The 20,930-nt window shown below is 33.4% G+C and overlaps 1 protein-coding gene across 4 annotated transcripts in view; it reads right to left on the bottom strand.

Moving 5' to 3' along the window:
• LOC129905198 (nitric oxide synthase) overlaps positions 1 to 20,930 on the bottom strand; it is an 822,682-nt gene that overhangs the window by 722,084 nt on the left and 79,668 nt on the right. For all 4 annotated transcript variants that reach the window (XM_055980616.1, XM_055980618.1, XM_055980617.1 and 1 more), the window contains exon 2: positions 1,187 to 1,323. In XM_055980616.1, the coding sequence (XP_055836591.1) occupies positions 1,187 to 1,323 (137 nt within the window). The remainder of the gene's footprint in view (positions 1 to 1,186; positions 1,324 to 20,930) is intronic.

Raw genomic sequence — 20,930 nt, 5'->3', positions numbered from 1 at the left:
TTAAGTAGGTACTGTAATATGTCAAGTTATTAGATTGGTAGAATTACTTTTGACTTAAAATCTTGCTTGATAGTTTAAAAACTTACATGAGAAGTTTTAAAAATTTTTTTAAACAAAAAAGGTGGGTTGTCAGAGCGGTAGCGGGTTGCGTTGCGACCCGTGGAATACCTTTAGCTCCACATATAAGGCTTGGTGGTAGCACCTTCAATTTGCCGTTGTCCTTTAACATCTCGAACTTATTGCGCTAAGAAAACATGTTATGATGTTATAAAACGTTTTTTGTAGGTACCTACATAATTTCATAGTAGGCACCTAGAAGATACACTCGGGCGAATGCGTGCTTTTATTGTTAGACCGAGAGTCCATTCAATCACAGCAATATTGCAATTAGCTTCATTTATATACCAATAATTATTTTACCGGCATGTAGAATATTTTACGGGAAAAAAGAATTCTACATATTTTTATGTTAAAAAAAAACCATACAACGTCTCATAAAGCAAAGTTTCAAGTTTGAAGTACATCTACTGATGCGGGGTACTTACATTAAAAAAATGTAAACTCACATAAAACTCCTTCAAAAATTTCAACCCCACAGATGCACGGACAGTACCTACCTAAATCTCGAAAAAAATGTCCACATAATATCAGAACCTACAAGGTCCACAAAAGCCCAAATGTACATTATTTTGTACCAGTTTAGTTGCCTCAAAGGGAAGCATATCCCTCCAGATTTATTTCTTTTCTTCTCTAAAATTATTCCTACAAACATGAGTTCTCAAACCCATGTACACATACATCTGACCTGAGACCTCTTTTTCGTATTCATACATATTCTCTGAAACCTCATCAAAAAAATTTCAACCAATCCCATCTTCTCCTTGGTTTATTTATTAATGTTTGACCAATCTGATTACACATCGTCGCGTCGGTCCAAAGGAAAAACTCACTAACTACATAGGATTTCAGTAGCACTTAGTGAGTTTTTCCTTTGAACCGACGACATCTTGTGTTTCATTATTGTCATTATTTCACAACGTTCCTCTTACTGTTGCCAGATCAAAAACAACACAAAAAAAAGTTCGTATTATTTGAATTCGTAACATCGTTACACGTATCATAGTCGTGCGTATCATAGTTTTGCGTCTCATAGGCGCTTTCCCCAAGAAAAGTACATAAAAATTACCTATTAATAGAAGTAAAATAATGATTTAAGAATTCCATAGCATGTTCAAGAATGACTTCACAACTCCGAAGTTTGTTGGATGCTGTATTTCCGAAAACAATACTGCTTACACAAGTGGTATTTGAGCAGGCTAAAATCTTAAAAGTAAATTGTGCTTATTTATTGAAGTAATATGTATATTTTAAGATTATATTTTACCTATAATGTTAAATTATTTTAATGAATGGTAGTCTAAAAAGATATTTTATTCAATAAAGGAATAAATAAATAAATATTTTAATTTGATTCAATTTTAAAGTTCAAATGACCTCAACTCCAAATTTATAAAGCGTTTCGCCCAGGTACGACAGTGGGCTCATTAGTTAGATCTGTCGTTCCCTTACTAAGACGCCTTATTTTGGTCGATGTTTACCGACACTATATAAAACTCACAGCGAAACGCTTTATAAATTTGGAATTGAGGTCATTTGAACTTTAAAATTGAATTATATTCAATCGCTCCGGCTCCACTTAAAATAGAAATAATTTAGGTCCGTCAAGATAGCACCCACACCCCCAAATTTCCAAAATCTGAGTATGCAATAATTTGTTGCTAATTTGTTGCTAATTAGTTGCTCTAATCCCGAATTTGTTGCTCCACCCCTTCCCCCTCAAAATTGATGTGGAAGGTGTGGGTGCTATCTTGACGTCAAGATAGCACCCACACCCATTAAAAACTCAACATTTAAAAAAACTGAGTATGCAATAATTTGTTGCTAATTTGTTGCTAATTAGTTGCTCTAATCCCGAATTTGTTGCTCCAAGATTTGACCTTGAAATGCACTTTAACAGTTTTCTCAAAAAAGCTAAATTCCCTAAAATTGAACGCACAGCAACAAAAATGGTGTCAAATTAAAGGGCTTCTCAACACCTTTTCAAAAAGGTCTCATTCGACTTTTAAATCCATCTCCTTCATGTCCAAAATGCGTTGTGGAACTTGTGGAACATATCAAAACGTCAAGATAGCACCCACACCAAGAAAAACTTACAAATTTAAAAAAATGAGTATGCAATAATTTGTTGCTAATTTGTTGCTAATTAGTTGCTCTAATATCGAATTTGTTGCTCCACCCCTTCCCCCTTAAAATTGGTAGAAAGGGTGTGGGTGCTATCTTGACGTCAAGATAGCACCCACACCCCCTAATTTCAAAAATCTGAGTATGCAGAATCTTAGGGATAATTTGTTGCTAATTAGTTGCTCTAATCTTGAATTTGTTGCTCCATGATTTGACCATCAAATCGACTGCAACAGATGCAATTTTTGTGGAGACTTTTTATCTATAATTTTTTTCAAAAAACTAAAAATGCCAAATTAAAAACATGATTTCATGCACTGCGAAAAGTAACTTTAAAATTTTCCATCGCTTTTCATTCCAGCCTTAAAGTCCAAAAACTAGTCAACTCTCACCCCTAAAAGCGGTGTGGGTGCTATCTTGACGTCAAGATAGCACCCACACCCCCAAATTTCCAAAATCTGAGTATGCAGAATTTTAGTGTTAATTTGTTGCTAATTAGTTGCTCTAATCTTGAATTTGTTGCTCCATGATTTGACCATAAAATCGGCTGCAACAGATGCAGTTTTGTGGAGACTTTTTATCTATGATCTTTTTTAAAAAACTAAAGATGCCAAATAATACACATGATGTGATACTCTGCAAAAAGTTACATTAAAACTTTAAATCGCAATCCATTCCGGTATTATAGGCCAAAAACTAGTTTTTGATGACGTCACTTCGACAAAAAAAAGTAGCACCTCAACGAATTAAATCCAAAAATCCGAAAAATCAGAAATTTGATTCTCCTGTGATGTTTAGATCTAATTTAGATACTAAATTTTTCCATTACGTACCTATATAGGTAGGTCCTACCTAACTAACAAAAATATATCACATCCATAATATGTATAAATTTCAAAAATCTGAGTAGGTATACCTACCTACAGATATTACTTTCTACAACCAATAACCACTTAAGGCGAAAAAGAAAACAAAAATTAGGCCTAACTATAATGCTCCGCATTTTTAAATGTGCCGCAAAAACAGCTTAATCTTTTCTTAATTCGATGTAGATGGTTTTAATTTATCATAGTTAAAAAATTAGGAAGACGAGACTTTTAATTGGAAAGCATCATTAGCGCACTCAAAAATTTTTGGCTTTACTCACTAAGTTCCTAAAGGCCTCAATCCCACATTTGACCCCTCTTATATTGCCCAATGTTTTCAAAATTGAAATTGAATTTTAAAAATTAAGCGCTCAGTTGTTTCAAACAAAAGGAATATGATAACAATAAGCATTATTGTTACAATTTCTTGAATATTTAAAAACTTGTACAAATTGTGAATAGAGTGGGTATTTGTATCCTAACATTTTGATGCATTTTTCCGTCGGCTAATTTTATCTTTATATAGCCTTAATTTTGGAGAGATGCATTTCACATTTATTTAATTTCATTTACTACCACTATTACATTTCTAAAACCCTCAACGCTCTTCATCCAATCAGATCGCTACCTATTTTTTTTAAACAAACAAAATAAAAATTTATCTACCTATACTAAATAAAAAAAATCACACATTGATTTTCTTAAGAATAATCGCGTGTGTATGCGTTGATTTTAATTTTGGCTCCGCCCTCGACGTCTACTTTGATGAAAATACACTATCCAAATCAGCAAGGAGATGGGAAACTTTCGTACGTTTTACCCCCCAAAACCCATTTGTTTATTTCGTGTTGTTGTAATCTCTCTTGTATTCGTGAATAAATGTGAAAAACACACATAGTGTAGCCACGGTGTTTTTACGCACACCTAAGCAAAAATGTACGATTTTTCACGCATACTTAGCCAAAAATGTCTATTTTTTCACGCATACTTATCCAAAAATGTCTAAAGCAGCTTGTAGGCAAACAACGTATGACGTCAGAAGTTTCTCATCTCTTTTGGGTATCTCTGGCCTACACCCTGAAATGTTTCTTTCTTTAGTGCTTTAGTCGGTTTCAGAACTGCTCCGGGGTAAGTATGATTTGCGTTCTCTCGAGTCAAAAATATTATGACTAAGGTAGGTATATACATACATATATATATACACATAGATATAGCTCGTAGGGTCTTTCTTAATTTCATGTGGATTTTAAATGTTGATATTAGTATGAAAATTTTTTTTTCTTTACTTTACGATAAAAATCGTTGCATACCTTAAGGGAAACAGTAAGAAATTAAGTATTTTAAGCCCTGATTTTTCAATCGTCAGTTAGAATATGAGAAAAATAAATTGCATTATAAAAAGATGGGTGGCATAAGAGCTAACATAATTTTTCTTTTTTTTTTAAACTTGGTGAAAAAGTTTTGTTTGATATTATAAGAACTATATACCTATACTATACAGTCTATCTACAAAATTATCTTGAGTGAAAGGGTGATTTTTTTTTAATGATAGTTATAGGTATCCTAACTAATTCATTTTCTCATGGAAATTCCGAATAAAGTAAGTTTATAAATTTTTTGTTCATGTGATAGGGTGTTTTTTTATGTCTAGAGAAAATTTGGGTTTATTTGAAAAAATGAGTAATAATAGTGGTATCCTATTGAAATTCAGCAATTATGTTACTTTTCAGATTGGAAACAATAAACTAAAGTTCCTACAATAATAGGTATCAAGGGTGTTTTTTTTTGTAGTGAAAACAAAATTGATGGGCCACCCTAATGAAATTTGGTAAAATCCTTGTATTAGCTATAGAAAGCAATACTAAAGAGTTTTAGTAAGTATAAAAAAAAATTGAGTGTGAAAGGGTGTTTTTTGCAAATAGACAGTAATTGGTCCCAAAAAGCCAATGAACCGTGTATACAGCTAAGAACTTACCTAAGTACCTAGATTGTAGGTATAAATGTTCAATTTGTCATCGAAACAAAAAGTAAATGAATCATTGGCAGATTTTATTATCTCTTCGAAAAAACTCCCTTTGACCAAATTTTTTTTATAAAAACGCTTTATTTTTGCACTCAGTTTTTTTTTCAAACAAACCTAGTACCTATGTAATATGACAACGATAAGCATTTGTGGTTACAATATCTTGATTCTCCTAAAAAAACCTTTAAAATCTCGTACAAATTTTGTTTAAATTTTCATGTTTTTTCCGCAGGGTCATTTAAACTTCACAGTTCTTTTCATTTACTGCATTTCTTACAGTTTATGACCTTAAGGCTTTTCATTCAATCAGGTCGTGATTTACTTTTTTTAAACAAACAAAATAAATTTTTACCTACCTATTCTAAATAAAAAAAATCACATACTCGCTTCGACAGTTAGGTAAGTTCTTAGACGTTATACACGGTTCATTGGCTTTTTGGGACCAATTACTGTCTATTTGCAAAAAACACCCTTTCACACTCAATTTTTTTTTATACTTACTAAAACTCTTTAGTATTGCTTTATATAGCTAATACAAGGTTTTTACCAAATTTCATTAGGGTGGCCCATCAATTTTGTTTTCACTACAAAAAAAAAACACCCTTGATACCTATTATTGTAGGAACTTTAGTTTATTGTTTCCAATCTGAAAAGTAACATAATTGCTGAATTTCAATAGGATACCACTATTATTACTCATTTTTTCAAATAAACCCAAATTTTCGCTAGACCTAAAAAAACACCCTATCACATGAAAAAAAATATATAGACTTACTTTATTCGGAATTTCCATAAGAAAATGAATTAGTTAGGATACCTACCATTTAAAAAAAAATCACCCTTTCACTCAAGATAATTTTTTAGATAGACTGTATAATTTCATAGTTCTTATAATATCAAACAAAACAAAACCAAGTTTAAAAAATAAAGAAAATTTATGTTAGGTGTTATGCCACCCATCTTTTTATAATGAAATTTATTTTTCTCATAGTCTAACTAACGATTTAAAAATCAGGGCTTAAAATACTTAATTTCTTACTGTTTCCCTTAAGGTATGCAACGATTTTTATCGTAAAGTAAAGAAAACAAAATTTTCATACTAATATCAACATTTAAAATCCACATGAAATTAAGAAAGACCCTACGAGCTATATCTATGTGTATATATATATGTATGTATATACCTACCTTAGTCATAATATTTTTGACTCGAGAGAACGCAAATCATACTTACCTCAGAGCAGTTCTGAAACCGACTAAAGCACTAAAGAAAGAAACATTTCAGGGTGTAGGCGTGTAGGTATTGCTGATTTGGATAGTGTATTTTCATCAAAGTAGACGTCGAGGGCGGAGCCAAAATTAAAATCAACGCATACACACGCGATTATTCTTAAGAAAATCAATGTGTGATTTTTTTTATTTAGTATAGGTAGATAAATTTTTATTTTGTTTGTTTAAAAAAAATAGGTAGCGATCTGATTGGATGAAGAGCGTTGAGGGTTTTAGAAATGTAATAGTGGTAGTAAATGAAATTAAATAAATGTGAAATGCATCTCTCCAAAATTAAGGCTATATAAAGATAAAATTAGCCGACGGAAAAATGCATCAAAATGTTAGGATACAAATACCCACTCTATTCACAATTTGTACAAGTTTTTAAATATTCAAGAAATTGTAACAATAATGCTTATTGTTATCATATTCCTTTTGTTTGAAACAACTGAGCGCTTAATTTTTAAAATTCAATTTCAATTTTGAAAACATTGGGCAATATAAGAGGGGTCAAATGTGGGATTGAGGCCTTTAGAACTTAGTGAGTAAAGCCAAAAATTTTTGAGTGCGCTAATGATGCTTTCCAATTAAAAGTCTCGTCTTCCTAATTTTTTAACTATGATAAATTAAAACCATCTACATCGAATTAAGAAAAGATTAAGCTGTTTTTGCGGCACATTTAAAAATGCGGAGCATTATAGTTAGGCCTAATTTTTGTTTTCTTTTTCGCCTTAAGTGGTTATTGGTTGTAGAAAGTAATATCTGTAGGTAGGTATACCTACTCAGATTTTTGAAATTTATACATATTATGGATGTGATATATTTTTGTTAGTTAGGTAGGACCTACCTATATAGGTACGTAATGGAAAAATTTAGTATCTAAATTAGATCTAAACATCACAGGAGAATCAAATTTCTGATTTTTCAGATTTTTGGATTTAATTCGTTGAGGTGCTACTTTTTTTTGTCGAAGTGACGTCATCAAAAACTAGTTTTTGGCCTATAATACCGGAATGGATTGCGATTTAAAGTTTTAATGTAACTTTTTGCAGAGTATCACATCATGTTTATTATTTGGCATCTTTAGTTTTTTAAAAAAGATCATAGATAAAAAGTCTCCACAAAACTGCATCTGTTGCAGCCGATTTTATGGTCAAATCATGGAGCAACAAATTCAAGATTAGAGCAACTAATTAGCAACAAATTAACACTAAAATTCTGCATACTCAGATTTTGGAAATTTGGGGGTGTGGGTGCTATCTTGACGTCAAGATAGCACCCACACCGCTTTTAGGGGTGAGAGTTGACTAGTTTTTGGACTTTAAGGCTGGAATGAAAAGCGATGGAAAATTTTAAAGTTACTTTTCGCAGTGCATGAAATCATGTTTTTAATTTGGCATTTTTAGTTTTTTGAAAAAAATTATAGATAAAAAGTCTCCACAAAAATTGCATCTGTTGCAGTCGATTTGATGGTCAAATCATGGAGCAACAAATTCAAGATTAGAGCAACTAATTAGCAACAAATTATCCCTAAGATTCTGCATACTCAGATTTTTGAAATTAGGGGGTGTGGGTGCTATCTTGACGTCAAGATAGCACCCACACCCTTTCTACCAATTTTAAGGGGGAAGGGGTGGAGCAACAAATTCGATATTAGAGCAACTAATTAGCAACAAATTAGCAACAAATTATTGCATACTCATTTTTTTAAATTTGTAAGTTTTTCTTGGTGTGGGTGCTATCTTGACGTTTTGATATGTTCCACAAGTTCCACAACGCATTTTGGACATGAAGGAGATGGATTTAAAAGTCGAATGAGACCTTTTTGAAAAGGTGTTGAGAAGCCCTTTAATTTGACACCATTTTTGTTGCTGTGCGTTCATTTTTAGGGAATTTAGCTTTTTTGAGAAAACTGTTAAAGTGCATTTCAAGGTCAAATCTTGGAGCAACAAATTCGGGATTAGAGCAACTAATTAGCAACAAATTATTGCATACTCAGTTTTTTTAAATGTTGAGTTTTTAATGGGTGTGGGTGCTATCTTGACGTCAAGATAGCACCCACACCTTCCACATCAATTTTGAGGGGGAAGGGGTGGAGCAACAAATTCGGGATTAGAGCAACTAATTAGCAACAAGTTATTGCATACTCAGATTTTGGAAATTTGGGGGTGTGGGTGCTATCTTGACGGACCTAAATAATTTAAATAATTTTTATTATTTTTGTTATTTTTTTCTTCGTTATTTTAATTTGAGTCATTCAAAACTTGATTAAGGTCAATGTTCTAAATTTATACATAATATACAGCTATATTCATAAACGCGTCATAGTGAATGCATAGCGCTATGTACCTACTTCTTATTTTGCCTCTGAACCAGCGATGCCAACTGAGGCATAATTATGCCTTTTAGGCATAATTTTATTAGCTAAGGCATTGAGGCTTATTTTTTGCCAAAAAGGCATAATTTTTTTCTTTCTACTCTTGATTTATATTTTAAAACTTTCTTATAATTTTTTAATATTTTGTTAAAGAGAGTAAAAACTTATATTTTCTATATCTTTTAAATAAAGGTTGTTCGAAATTTTATTTACAGAATTTGTTTTTAACATTTAACTATTGGTAGTGTTTAATTTTTCGAAGAATTTTGTTCACACTAATCACTTTTACTAGAAAAGAATCTAATTTTGTTGCTATAAGAAGGTCTAAAACGCTTGCAAATAGGTAGGCTAATATTTTTTATTGGTGAAAAAAATTGGCCGTTTATTTCTTCCAATTATATGAAGCAACGTCTTGAAATATTCCTTTCGAAGAAAAAAAGTTTCCGTTACGTGAAAAATAAGTTGCCTTTTCAATCGTCAGTTAGACTATCAGAAGAATAAATTTCAATATAAAAAATTTTATTCCTAGGAATAATCTCTATCTGAGGTTTATCTGAATATTGAAAAATTGGCCCTTAATGTATAAATTGATTAAATAAACATTTCGTTTTGTGTACTTGTGTACTTTTTGTATATAATTTTTAAGCATAAACTAAGAAATTTAAATTGAGGCAGAATTTATTTGAAAAGGCATAATTTTTTTTCAAGTGAGGCATAATTTTGACTGAACGGGTTGGCAACGCTGCTCTGAACACGAAAACATAGAAAACATAGAAATTTATGCAACGTTGAATAGAGACATTATAGCCCAGGTAGTCAAAATATGATTATGAAATCGCATTTTCCTGACAAATTGGGATGTTATCTTGGAAATGAGTTCAGTTTAAGTCTGTCATTCGACGCACACAGACGCCCATTGGAACGAGTGTATGGGAAAAACGGCAAAATTAATATCTTGGGAATAAAATAAGAAATTCAGCCAAGTATAGTATTTTAGCACTTATATCTATGATTGCAACCTAAAAACAAAGAAATTGATATACTAAAACATAAATCTAGGATATTTTTTTTTAAAGAGCTGAGCGGCGAACTTGTTTTTATTTTAATTTTTATTTATAATTGTTTGCTTTTGTTTCGCTATCTAGATTACATTTTTTTAATCGCTTAATAAATAATTAAACAAATTTATACTTCTATACATAAAGTAATCACCATCACTTTCGGAAGAATTATGCATAATACTAAGATCTAACTCCATGAGTAATTCTGCAATTTAACTATTGTTAACCAAGTAAAATTTATATTTGGGTCACTTTTTAAAGATTGAAATTCAGCATTAGATCTGATGCTTTAAATTTAAGGATCTGACGTAAAAAACAAATGATTAATCAAGTCGGTAATTCAATTTATTATTGAGTATGATCGAAACTAGCTTTCCATATTTTTTTTGTACCTTGCTTCCAACAACCCTTCTATCGAAAGAACGCCTAGGTACAGGTAAATCAAAAAACCTTATTCTGTTTTTTGCATGGAGTTAAAGTTTATGTACACTGCTAGGCATACAGTACCAGGTGTACTTCGAAAGATAAAGATTGGTTACCCTCCATAAAGCTCTCCTTCTTTCTATTTTTTCATCAAATTGACACAAAAAGCCTCGAAATTTCTTTAAATTTCGCATTTTCTCCTCCATTAAGCTCTTCCAATCCAATTAACTGCTTAATTTTGTTGAAAAAGTTTCAAGTTTCCACAATCGAGCCATATTGTGGATAAGTAACCATTTTTTATGTACGCAGTTGAACCTAAAAATGTCAGTTTACTTAAAATGGCGCAAACTTGCGCAAGATTTTTCTCTTGATTCGGTTTATAGACCTATATACCAGGGTTGCAAAAGCTATTTCCTAGCTTAAGCTTTGATTTAATTCAAGAGTCAATAATGGGCTTGTGAATTAAAAAAAATCAATTCTCAAGCTCTTAGAATAGTCCAGTAATTCCTACTGGGCTGAATTTTGGTATACAGCTTAATGGCGGCTTTGTTATGAAGATGTGAAAAATCGACATTGATATCGTGTCCGCGTTAAGAGTTATAGGGGTCAAAAGGTCACGAAAAGTTTTTCGCAAATATCTCGCGACCTATTGATCGGAGGTCATCAGAGGTTATATAAAAATTGATGGTCGTGAAATTATCTATATGTCCAGCACATTTTTCTGTAAGATGAACCGTTTCGCGAGTAGAGCGCAGAGAAGGTGACTAGATTGCACTCACATACGAAAATATACATATTTTTGGTTTATTTTGCTCGATTTTTGAGGTTTTTATCGAAGTAGCTTACACTTTTTTAGTTTTATTAACTTATCTTATTACGTTAATACGGATTAACTAAAAAAAATAAAAATGTACACATTGGGATAAAAAATATTATGCAAAAGGGGGAACCACGTTTTTTGGAAATATTGTATGTTTCCCTTTTTTGTACAATAAGTGCCTTCATTATTAAGAACACACTTTTTAAACATGGTTCAATTTTAGTTTTGAGCTTGGTATAAACCTTAAATTACCATTAAGCTTTTTCAGCAGCTAATTTTGTACTGTTATAAGGTATTCTGCAACTTTTCTCTTGAGAAGCTCTTTTCTATGGAATTCATGTTTGGAAAATTGATAACAAGCTCAAAACAATTCTCAAAATTTTCTTGCATTGCATGCAAAATTTGACGTAAATGCCAAAATTTCTTGTTTTTGTCAAAACAATAGTGAATATCTCGGCAACGAAAAAAGATAGAAAAAAAACGGATAGCAGATTTGAAAAGAGCAACTTCGAAAACATACGACTGCATACCTAGTTCAAAAAATGCAATTTGGCGTATACGGCACTCCAATACTAGGGCGACGATATGTTGTAGATAATTTCACGACCATCAATTTTTATATAACCTCTGATGACCTCCGATCAATAGGTCGCGAGATATTTGCGAAAAACTTTTCGTGACCTTTTGACCCCTATAGCTCTTAACGCGGACACGATATCAATGTCGATTTTTCACATCTTCATAACAAAGCCGCCATTAAGCTGTATACCAAAATTCAGCCCAGTAGGAATTTTTCCGCAGATTGGGCTTAAAAATGACTAAAATTACTGGGCTAGAACTCAATGATTTGAAAAAAAATCTAATTCGCAAGCTAGTTTTCAATCTTGAATTAAACAAAAATTTAACTCGTAAGCTAGTTTTCAATTAGGAATTGAACATAAATTCAATTCATAAGCTAGCTTTGAATTATGAATTCAACAAATTTTCAATTCACAAGCTAGTGTTGAATTATGAATTAAACAAAAATTTAATTCACAAGCTAGTTTGTAATTGTAAATTAGACAAAATTTTAATTCATAAGCTATTTCTGACTTGTGAATCGTGAGAAGATCCAATTCAGAAGCTCTCAGGGACTTTGATTGAATTATGAATTGTAGAAAAATCAATTCATAAGCTCTTACTAAAAGATAGGTAATGTATGCTACAAACATATAGTAAGTGTCCGTTTCATAAATCATCTGTTATAGTCAGTGTTGCCATTAAAATATTTTGAAAAATCTGCAGAATCGATGAAAAAAAATCTGCAATGCAGATTTCTGAAAATTTGGGAGACACGATTTGAAAAAAATTGCGAACAGGTGTCAGCTAAAATTAATTTCGAGAATAATTTTTCTCGCTGAAATTGTTAAATTTGTATCAATAGCTTCTTCCCTGGAACCCTGGAAGTGTTCATAAATAATTATATCCTCTATAAAATCAAAATCATACTGAGTTTTGAGAGCGTTCTCAAACCGAGAGAACTTAAAAAAAAAGTTAAGCCCGATTCTGAAAAAATAGGCATGATGTGGCGGTTTAACATGGAAGATGATTTTTTAAAAATCTGACAATGTGCAAAGCGTAGGCGCATGACACAAGCTATCATTTGGCATCGCTCCCAAAAATTTCCCTCAAGCGGTTTAGCTTCCAGGAGCGTTCAAAGATTCGGAGATTTTTCGAAAAAAAATTTTACTCCAACTTTCAAACGCGATTTTCTCGGAATTTTGGAAAAAATTCCAAAACCCGATTATACCACTATCGGGTAGCTGAGAATATAAGCTTTCATATGGCACCACTCCCATGTCTCTAGGAATTGATAAATTTGCAGATGAGATTTATTTTTTTCTCTCAGTGATAAATCTCACTGGTTGACCGAAACATACAAAAATACAAAATAAAGGTTTCTCTCAGACCTTGACCGAAAATTTTCTTTTTTTAAAACAAAGGTTATTTTTGACCTTTATTGAAAATGGCGACAAATAAGAGTTATTAAGGAACCTATCAAAAGGTTGAGATTTATATCTGATCTCTGTTTCTAAGTTTTCTAGAAATTTTGCCACATCCATTACTCATATGGACGTAAGACGAAGTGTACTGCTCAGATGGATCTGGCAAAATTTGAAGAAATATAAAAGAGTACCAAAATCCTATAATAAAGCTGGTACTGGTAGAAACGGCAGTGAATTGTTTATGGTATGGCGGAGTTTCCTAACATATTTATCACTTCTTTATTAGCTTTTAGCTAAATTTCAATTCAGAGTCAATTATATTTATGAATTAAATCAAATAACTAAAACAAAATTATTTAGGACCCCCGGAATGATTTATTATAACTTTAATGTGAATTTTTTAATTGCAAAGTATGATGATGCTCTATCATCTGTCAAAGAATGGTATTGAATCATATTTCATACTAAAATAAAAATATAATACAATTTGGCTACGCATTGCACTATGCATTAACAATAATAAGTATTCCTTCCTTCCTTTAAAGCTGAATTCTTGAAAAGAAAGCATGTTGCCATCCATCCATGTTGCATTGAACAGCGCCTCTTTTGAAAACGATAAATGGTGGTAGCTTGCCCATACAATCTAAAACACAACTTGTTTATTCTATCCTAGTACCACCAAAAACCAATTGTTGATCCAAAATAAAAACATTTAGCTGCGCATGCTTGCGCACTGCCGAGATTTTGTACTTTGAAAAAAAAAAGAAGGCAGAAGGAACAGATTTTCTTAAAAAAAATGTTTAAATTAAAATTGGTATGCCATTTTGTAGAAATCACTAATCCACATCTAAAAACAAAATTTCAAAAAAATACAATGTCCCGTTTTCGAAAATTTTATTTTTCAAAAAAAATTTTCAAATTTTTTTTAAAAATCCAAAAATTATTTTTTTTGAAATTTTATTTTTGTCTTATATTTGAGTTATATAAGTGCTTCTTCAAAAAAAAGTTTCGTTGAAATCAAATAAGCCGTTTCGGAGAATATCGGATTTAAAAAAAACCGTTCTATGGCAGGTACCGTTAATAATGATTTTCCAAAAAAAATTTTTTCATTAAAAGATAGACCTTGTTTTAAAACTTACATTTGAATTTTTTAAACAAAATCGTTGGAGCCGTTTTTGAGCAATTACAACTTTACTGAAATTGGTGTATGACAAGTACCGTTATTTTTGGCCCAAAAAAATTAATTCCAAAAACCCCTCTGGAGGGTCTCCAAAAAATGCTACATACCAAATTTGAAGTCAATCGGTCCATCCGTTTAGGCTGTAGATCCTTATACAGACAGACAGACAGACAGACTTCCGGGACCAACTTTTTTGGCATTCTCTATAATCGTAATATCATGGAAAAGTGTAATCTGAACTTTTTTTAGATGTGAATTAGTGATTTCTACAAAATGGCATACCAGTTTTAATTTAAATATTTTTTTTTTTTAAGAAAATCGGTTTTCGGCCGATGATTCCTAAACACCCTGTAAAACAATTTTCTTGAAATTCATTGGTGTAACAGCCCTGGAAATTTCCTTCAAATTAAAAAAAAAAACTGTACCGCTACCTCAATCCGTTCAAAAGTTATGATTTTTGCAACGAGATAAGTCATTTTGGACAACAGTGCGCCGCCGGTTCCACTTGAAATTTTTAGCAGTGAGGCAAAAATTTCAATTAAAAATATACTATTAAAAATTCCGGCATTTAATAGGGTAAATAGGGGTAAAACACCACCAGTGTGGAAAGTACCGTATTCTCAGTTTGACATTTCGACATGGTTGGCTTTAAAAAAATTCTTACTTTTTTTTGTATGCATCATAAAAATATGATTGAAGCGTTATATGAAAGGTGAAATAATAATCTTTCTTATGATATAAAATTTAATATACATATGTTGTGAAAGAAAAAAAATAATTTAATGGCGTGAGAAGATAAAAAAGACTGATATTTTTGCTTTTTTTATGAAAACTGATTGGCTTCAAGCTTCTAGCTCTTTTTGTAGGCGTCGCACAGGCATGAGCGATATAAATATTTTGAGCTGAAATAATAGGCTTTCAGATAGTATAAAATTTATTATAGATTGTTATATCAAAAAATGGATTTTTGGCTGATGGAAGTGATTTTTTTCATAAAAAATGATTGTTTTTAATAAATTCTTTTAATAATTTTTGCGCATTGTAAAAATTAAAAAATGGTTTTATTCTTTAGAAGAAATATTTGGCTTTAATGGTATAGTTTTTGTTTTAAGTGTACATTGTATAATTCTGGCTTTTGAAAATAAAAGCACTGTTTTCTTATGACAACGTTATCTTAAAATCATCGTCCGTAAACCGGCATTACAGACAACCATTTTTTCAAATTTTGACATTTGAAGTTGATTACTTCGAGAACAATTAATTTAAATAGGTACATAATTTGATTTAAAAACTCGAATTAAGTGTACATTGTATAATTCTGGCTTTTGAAACTGTTGTTTTTTTAATAATTTTTTTTTTGTATTTTACTTCATATTTTAGAAAATTGCCCCTCCCGCTTAAACGGGGGGAGATAGCCCCCCTCCTAAAGTAAAAAATGATTGTATTGAAATCCTCTACAAAATACCGTTTTAATTCTTGTCGCCTAAGTTATCGTACTCTCCCCAAAAACCTCATCGAAGATAAGCTTGATGCGATCGAGGAGAACAAGTTCGTTGCTCTTGATGTAAAGGCGTTGAAAACCAATCTCAAGAAAAGTTCGAGAAAGTTGAAGAAAAACTCGAGAAAGTAGAAGGAAAATTCGAGAAAGTGGATGACAAATTTGAAAAAATAGAAGTGCAAAGTTGTTACGGTAAAATTTACCGCAACAATGACTGGTCTTTCTGTCCCTTTCTTCCCGTTTACTTTACAGGTGTTTCCTTCGATTTACTGAGAGAGACGAGGGCAGCCATGGGTCATCAGCCATTGGTAATCTCTTTCAGTAAATTTAAATTTGTAGAAACAATAAACTTGATCTTAACACCTAAATTGGATTGGTGTGCTAATCGACGAAGTGCACTCTGCTATTGTACCGAGGGAGTGTGAAGTAATAAAATCGGCCGACAGGTGGTCGAGCCTTAATTATGGAAATATGCCGACAGATGGTCGTGCCTTGACTTCAAAAATCGGCCCAGAGGGGGTCAAACCAAACACATAATTAAAACTGCCCAGAGATGGCCAAACAAAAACTGGTTGATGCAGAAGACTGACCAAAAGATGGTCGACATAAAAGTTATTGGTATACGAGCAAAAGCACGGGTAACATTTGGTTCCCGATTGCTGAAGACACTCAAATTTGAGTATGGCCGAGGGCCCAACATATCTATATATATTTTTGTAAAAGATGGAACGCTAAGGTTATTTTTCTATTCCCCCAAATCTAACAAAAGTCCACTGGTATTAATTTTAGAATCACGGTGAAAAACAAATGATTGCCAACTTTCCTACAAAAGAAAAAAATGAATGGGGTTGGGTGCCATCTTTGCCAAGTTTTTCTCATTTATTAGTAATCCTGGTGGGGACAAATGCATTTTGTTAGCCGAAATTAGATTGTTTTTACTTTAATTCTTTTCTTTTTTTGTATCTTGTAAAAAAAAATGGGGATGAATGGCTGAATGCGTTCATGGAATTCCCGCCACTGGAAACGATTCAACTGCCGGCGAATTCCATGATGATAACGCAAAACCATGGGAGAATGAGAGTGCGAGTAAGTAGGACCGTTTGATTCCGACATGGGCGCTCTGCAGCCAATGAGCTGAGAGTTGCTGAATGACGTGATCGGAATCGGCTGCTCCGGATTGGCCGAAAGCACTGGGGGTATGAGAGCGAAAAAGGATCGTCCAGGAAGAAAAATTTCTGGCGTTCACTTTTAAACTGGAAAGCTTAGAGTAAAGATTAAAAATTGTGAAAAAGATAATTGTTAGAAAAATTTTAAAGTGATAAAGAATTTAATTTCGGCAGTATAGTTTTGTTAAATAGTTTTCGAAAATAAAAATTTTAGTGTGTGTTAAAATTAATATTTTTGAAAAAGAAAAATTGGGAAGAAAATTGGCAGAGTGGTCAAGGGTGAAATTGGGGTGGAAAAGTTACATAGGATCGTTGGCAATCCAGAAAAAAAAAGATAAGTAGAATTCGAATATATTTGGTATTATAACTCGTTTTATTGTTGGTGAATTTTGATAACCTTTTCATAAAAATCCGTTGGCTTTTGTTTCGGTTTATTTTCCCGAAATTGCTGGACACGCGACCCAGTTAGTTTCAATTTTTGAACAGTTCGAAAAACTGAACTTAGCGTTCCATTTTAATAAGTTAAAACTATTTGTTGAATTGGTTGAAAAGATTTTGGGGTTTTGCCCTACTTAATTGCAAGCTTTCAAATCTCCACTAGAGAAAGTAAATTCGTTCTTTTTATTTTTTAATTTTCCATCGTCGTTTTTCGCTCCAAAAGGTTTGTAATTTCCTTTCCAAAAAAAAATTGTTGGCTCCCTTTTCATTTTTAAATTTCAGCTTGCGACGCCCCTGGTGAAAGTAAGTTGGAATTCAAAAATTTTATTATTACCTTTTATTTTATTTGAATTCGCTCATTAAATTATAATCATCAAATCATAATATTCGCTGAACCCATCCCTTGCTGATTTAGCCGTGGTGGCAGCATATAAATTTGCTGTGTGTGTTACACTTTTTTTGTTTCTTTGAATTCGCTGAACAATTTCAGCTCATAGTCATCATACCGTCGTCGTCATCATCGTCATCATAGTTGTTGTACCTAACTATTTTTTTTAATAATATCGTCGGAAAAAGTGTAACAAAGTACTACCGAAGAACTTGACAAAGTTAGGAAAATTAAGATCCGAGAAATTTCTGGTGAGTATCCAAAGAAGCAGGAAGTGCATCCACCAACCTTTGATGGACATAGTTCTTGGTGGATCTACAAGAAACTGTTTGAGGCAGCTGCCAAAATAAATGGCTGGGATGACGAACACAAACGTATAGCGCTGACTCTTGCTCTTAGGGCCAGTTGTACAAACGTGGTTCAGTCTCGGATCAGGAATTTAACCCACTGATTTCGGCGGACTAGCTGCGGGTCAACTTCGGTTCAAGCATGGATGTGGCTATTTTTACATATTTGGACCTTGCACCAGTGCTAAACCGGAACCTTACCACCGATTTCAGAAGATAAAAGTTGCTGAACCACGGATTAAATATTTGTACAACTGGCCCTTAGAGGTCCAGCTGCTGAGTTATTGCAAACTTTACCACCAGAAAATAATGACAACTTTAACGCTCTTGTCCAGCTCATTGAAAAACGCTTTGGAGATGGCCATATGCAAGAAGTCTTCCGCGTCCAAGTAAATACAAAAGTCCAGAAAAGAGGAGAAACTCTGCAACAACTCCAAGCTAATATTGAAAGGTTAGCTCATCTGCCATATCGTCCCGTTTCTACTTGAACCTCGTAAGTAAATTTTTTTTAAGATTCTTTTTTCTGTTAAACATTGCTATAAAACTAACAGATAGAATAGATACAAAGTTTTAAGTAAAAAAAACAACTGATAATTGATACAGGAGATGCTAGGCCTATTAGTCAACCAGCAAGACGTCTCCCCTTGGCCAAACAAGGTGAAGTTGAAGAAATGATATCGACAATGAAGAAAGACGGGCTGATCCAAAATTCCAAAAGCCCTTGGGCATTACAGGTAGTTCTCGTCAAAAAGAAGGATGGAAGCATTCGATTTTTTGTCGACTACCGCAGGCTGAATGACGTGACGAAGAAAGACAGCTACCCACTTCTAAGAATCAGCGATGCAATGGAAGGAGCACATTGGTTTTCGATTTTGGAACTGAAGAATGGCTTTTGGCAGGTGGAAATCTTTCCAGAAGATCGAGAAAAGACGGCTTTCTCCACAGGAAATGGTCTATGGCAGTTTATTGCTCCAGTTACTTTTGAGCGTTTACTGAAGTGTGTTTTAAATGGATTAACCTGGAAGTCTTGCCTAGTCTATTTGGATGTTGTCATCGTTTACGATGACCAGCTTACGGAGAAGGGTAAACCCTTTAAATGGTCAGGTGAGTGTGAGAAAAGCTTTCAGGAACTGAAGCTGCGGTTATGTGAAGCTGCTGTGTTGGCCTATCCGAATCCAGGCAAACAATTCTTAGACGCAGATGCAAGTAATGTTCTTTTTTATTACATCAGTTCAGCACGAGCAATCAGTAGACACGGACGATTGTACGGATTAAAAATTAAAAAAAAAAAACCACCCCGACAGTAACCACAAAAACTACCTGCCAGTTACCTGAAGGAAATTCCAAGAAGTCAACAGACAAAACGATTTTCCCCAAGCTAGTTAATCCGCCAAAAATTAATTAGTGCAAAGGACCCGTTTTACTACCCTGCGGTAGTAAAAAGGATTATCCCCAACAAACTAATTAACTTAAGATTACACAAAGTTTTTCTTAAAATATTGTGTGTGGTAATAAATCACCGGATTGAAAGCAAGAAGGATAATCACCAGATTAAGAGGAACAATGGAAAAATTCACCATGGTAACGGCATTCGCTGCACTAGAGGCTCTCCTTACTCGAATGATTGATGACCTGGGCCCTGGCTGTAATACCCAGATTCGTTAAGGAGTTGCACGATAAGCACGCGATAATACCACCAGCACTAATGGATCGTCAACAAGAGGAAGATACTAACATCCAATCAACCATCGAAACAGATACGGACGAACCCGAACCCAACGGACCAATGATCGATCTAGAAACAGACTTCACGGAAGTGAAAAGAAAAAAGAGGAAAACATCAGAGAAGAAGGACCCTAAAAAGAAGAAAAATGACACCCCTGTTGAAGTACTCGACCAAAGTGTTCAACCCACTGATGCACCGATAACCACAGCGGAGGAGGCGACCACATCATCCACTGTGCCGATTCCAGTAAAGTCATTAGCAGTTCCAAGCCAGACAACAAAAAAGAGTGCCATGCCATCAATCATAGTTTTCTCTGGGAACATTGCTGAAATACGCAGATTTGCTAAAGGAAAACTGCTTGTTTTTACTCTGAAGAATCTTAACACGAAAAAAAACCATAATCAGTACAACAAAAAGAAAAGACCACGATGAGATAAGGAACTATTTGAAAGTGATGAAAATCCAAAATCTATCGTTTACCCCAAAAGAAGACAGGAAAACCTTGATGCTACTGAAAGGTATCCACTTCACCATCAGTGCCATAGAAGTTGAAGAGGAACTTAAAATCGAAGGATTGCCCATCATTCCCCCTATAGGTCAAGAAAGACCTCCAACAAAGGATTCAACAGCTTTGTTGTAGAACTTAGCAAGACGTGCGATGTTGCAGAAGTTTACACAAAGACAAGTATCATGAACCATAAAGTTTACTGGGAGCGCTTCAAGGCCAATGATATAGTCCAGTGTAGGAACTGCCAGCGCTTTGGGCATGTAGCAGTGAACTGCGGAATGAATTACGTCTGCGTTAAGTGCAAGGACAGCCATCTGCCAGAGAATGCCCACGCAAGGACAACTCTACCCATGATGTTTGGTGCGCCAACTGCAAAACCGAGGGACACCCAGCCAATTACAGAGGATGCCCCACACTTAAGAAGAAACAAGAAGAAAAAAAACAAGCTCTGACCCAAAAGAAAGCCCAACAAGAATTCGTCACCAAGTCAGCTAGCACCTTTACCAAACCAGCCATCAGTTTTGCAGCTATTTCAAGAAAAAAGCCAGTTCCACAATCAACAATTAATCCACTTATGAAACCCTACTTCACAGATTCAGCCAGCAGTGAGG

Source organism: Episyrphus balteatus, chromosome 1 (genome assembly GCF_945859705.1).
Source record: "Episyrphus balteatus chromosome 1, idEpiBalt1.1, whole genome shotgun sequence".
NCBI lineage: Eukaryota > Metazoa > Arthropoda > Insecta > Diptera > Syrphidae > Episyrphus > Episyrphus balteatus.
This window is presented reverse-complemented; position numbering and strand designations above follow the sequence as displayed.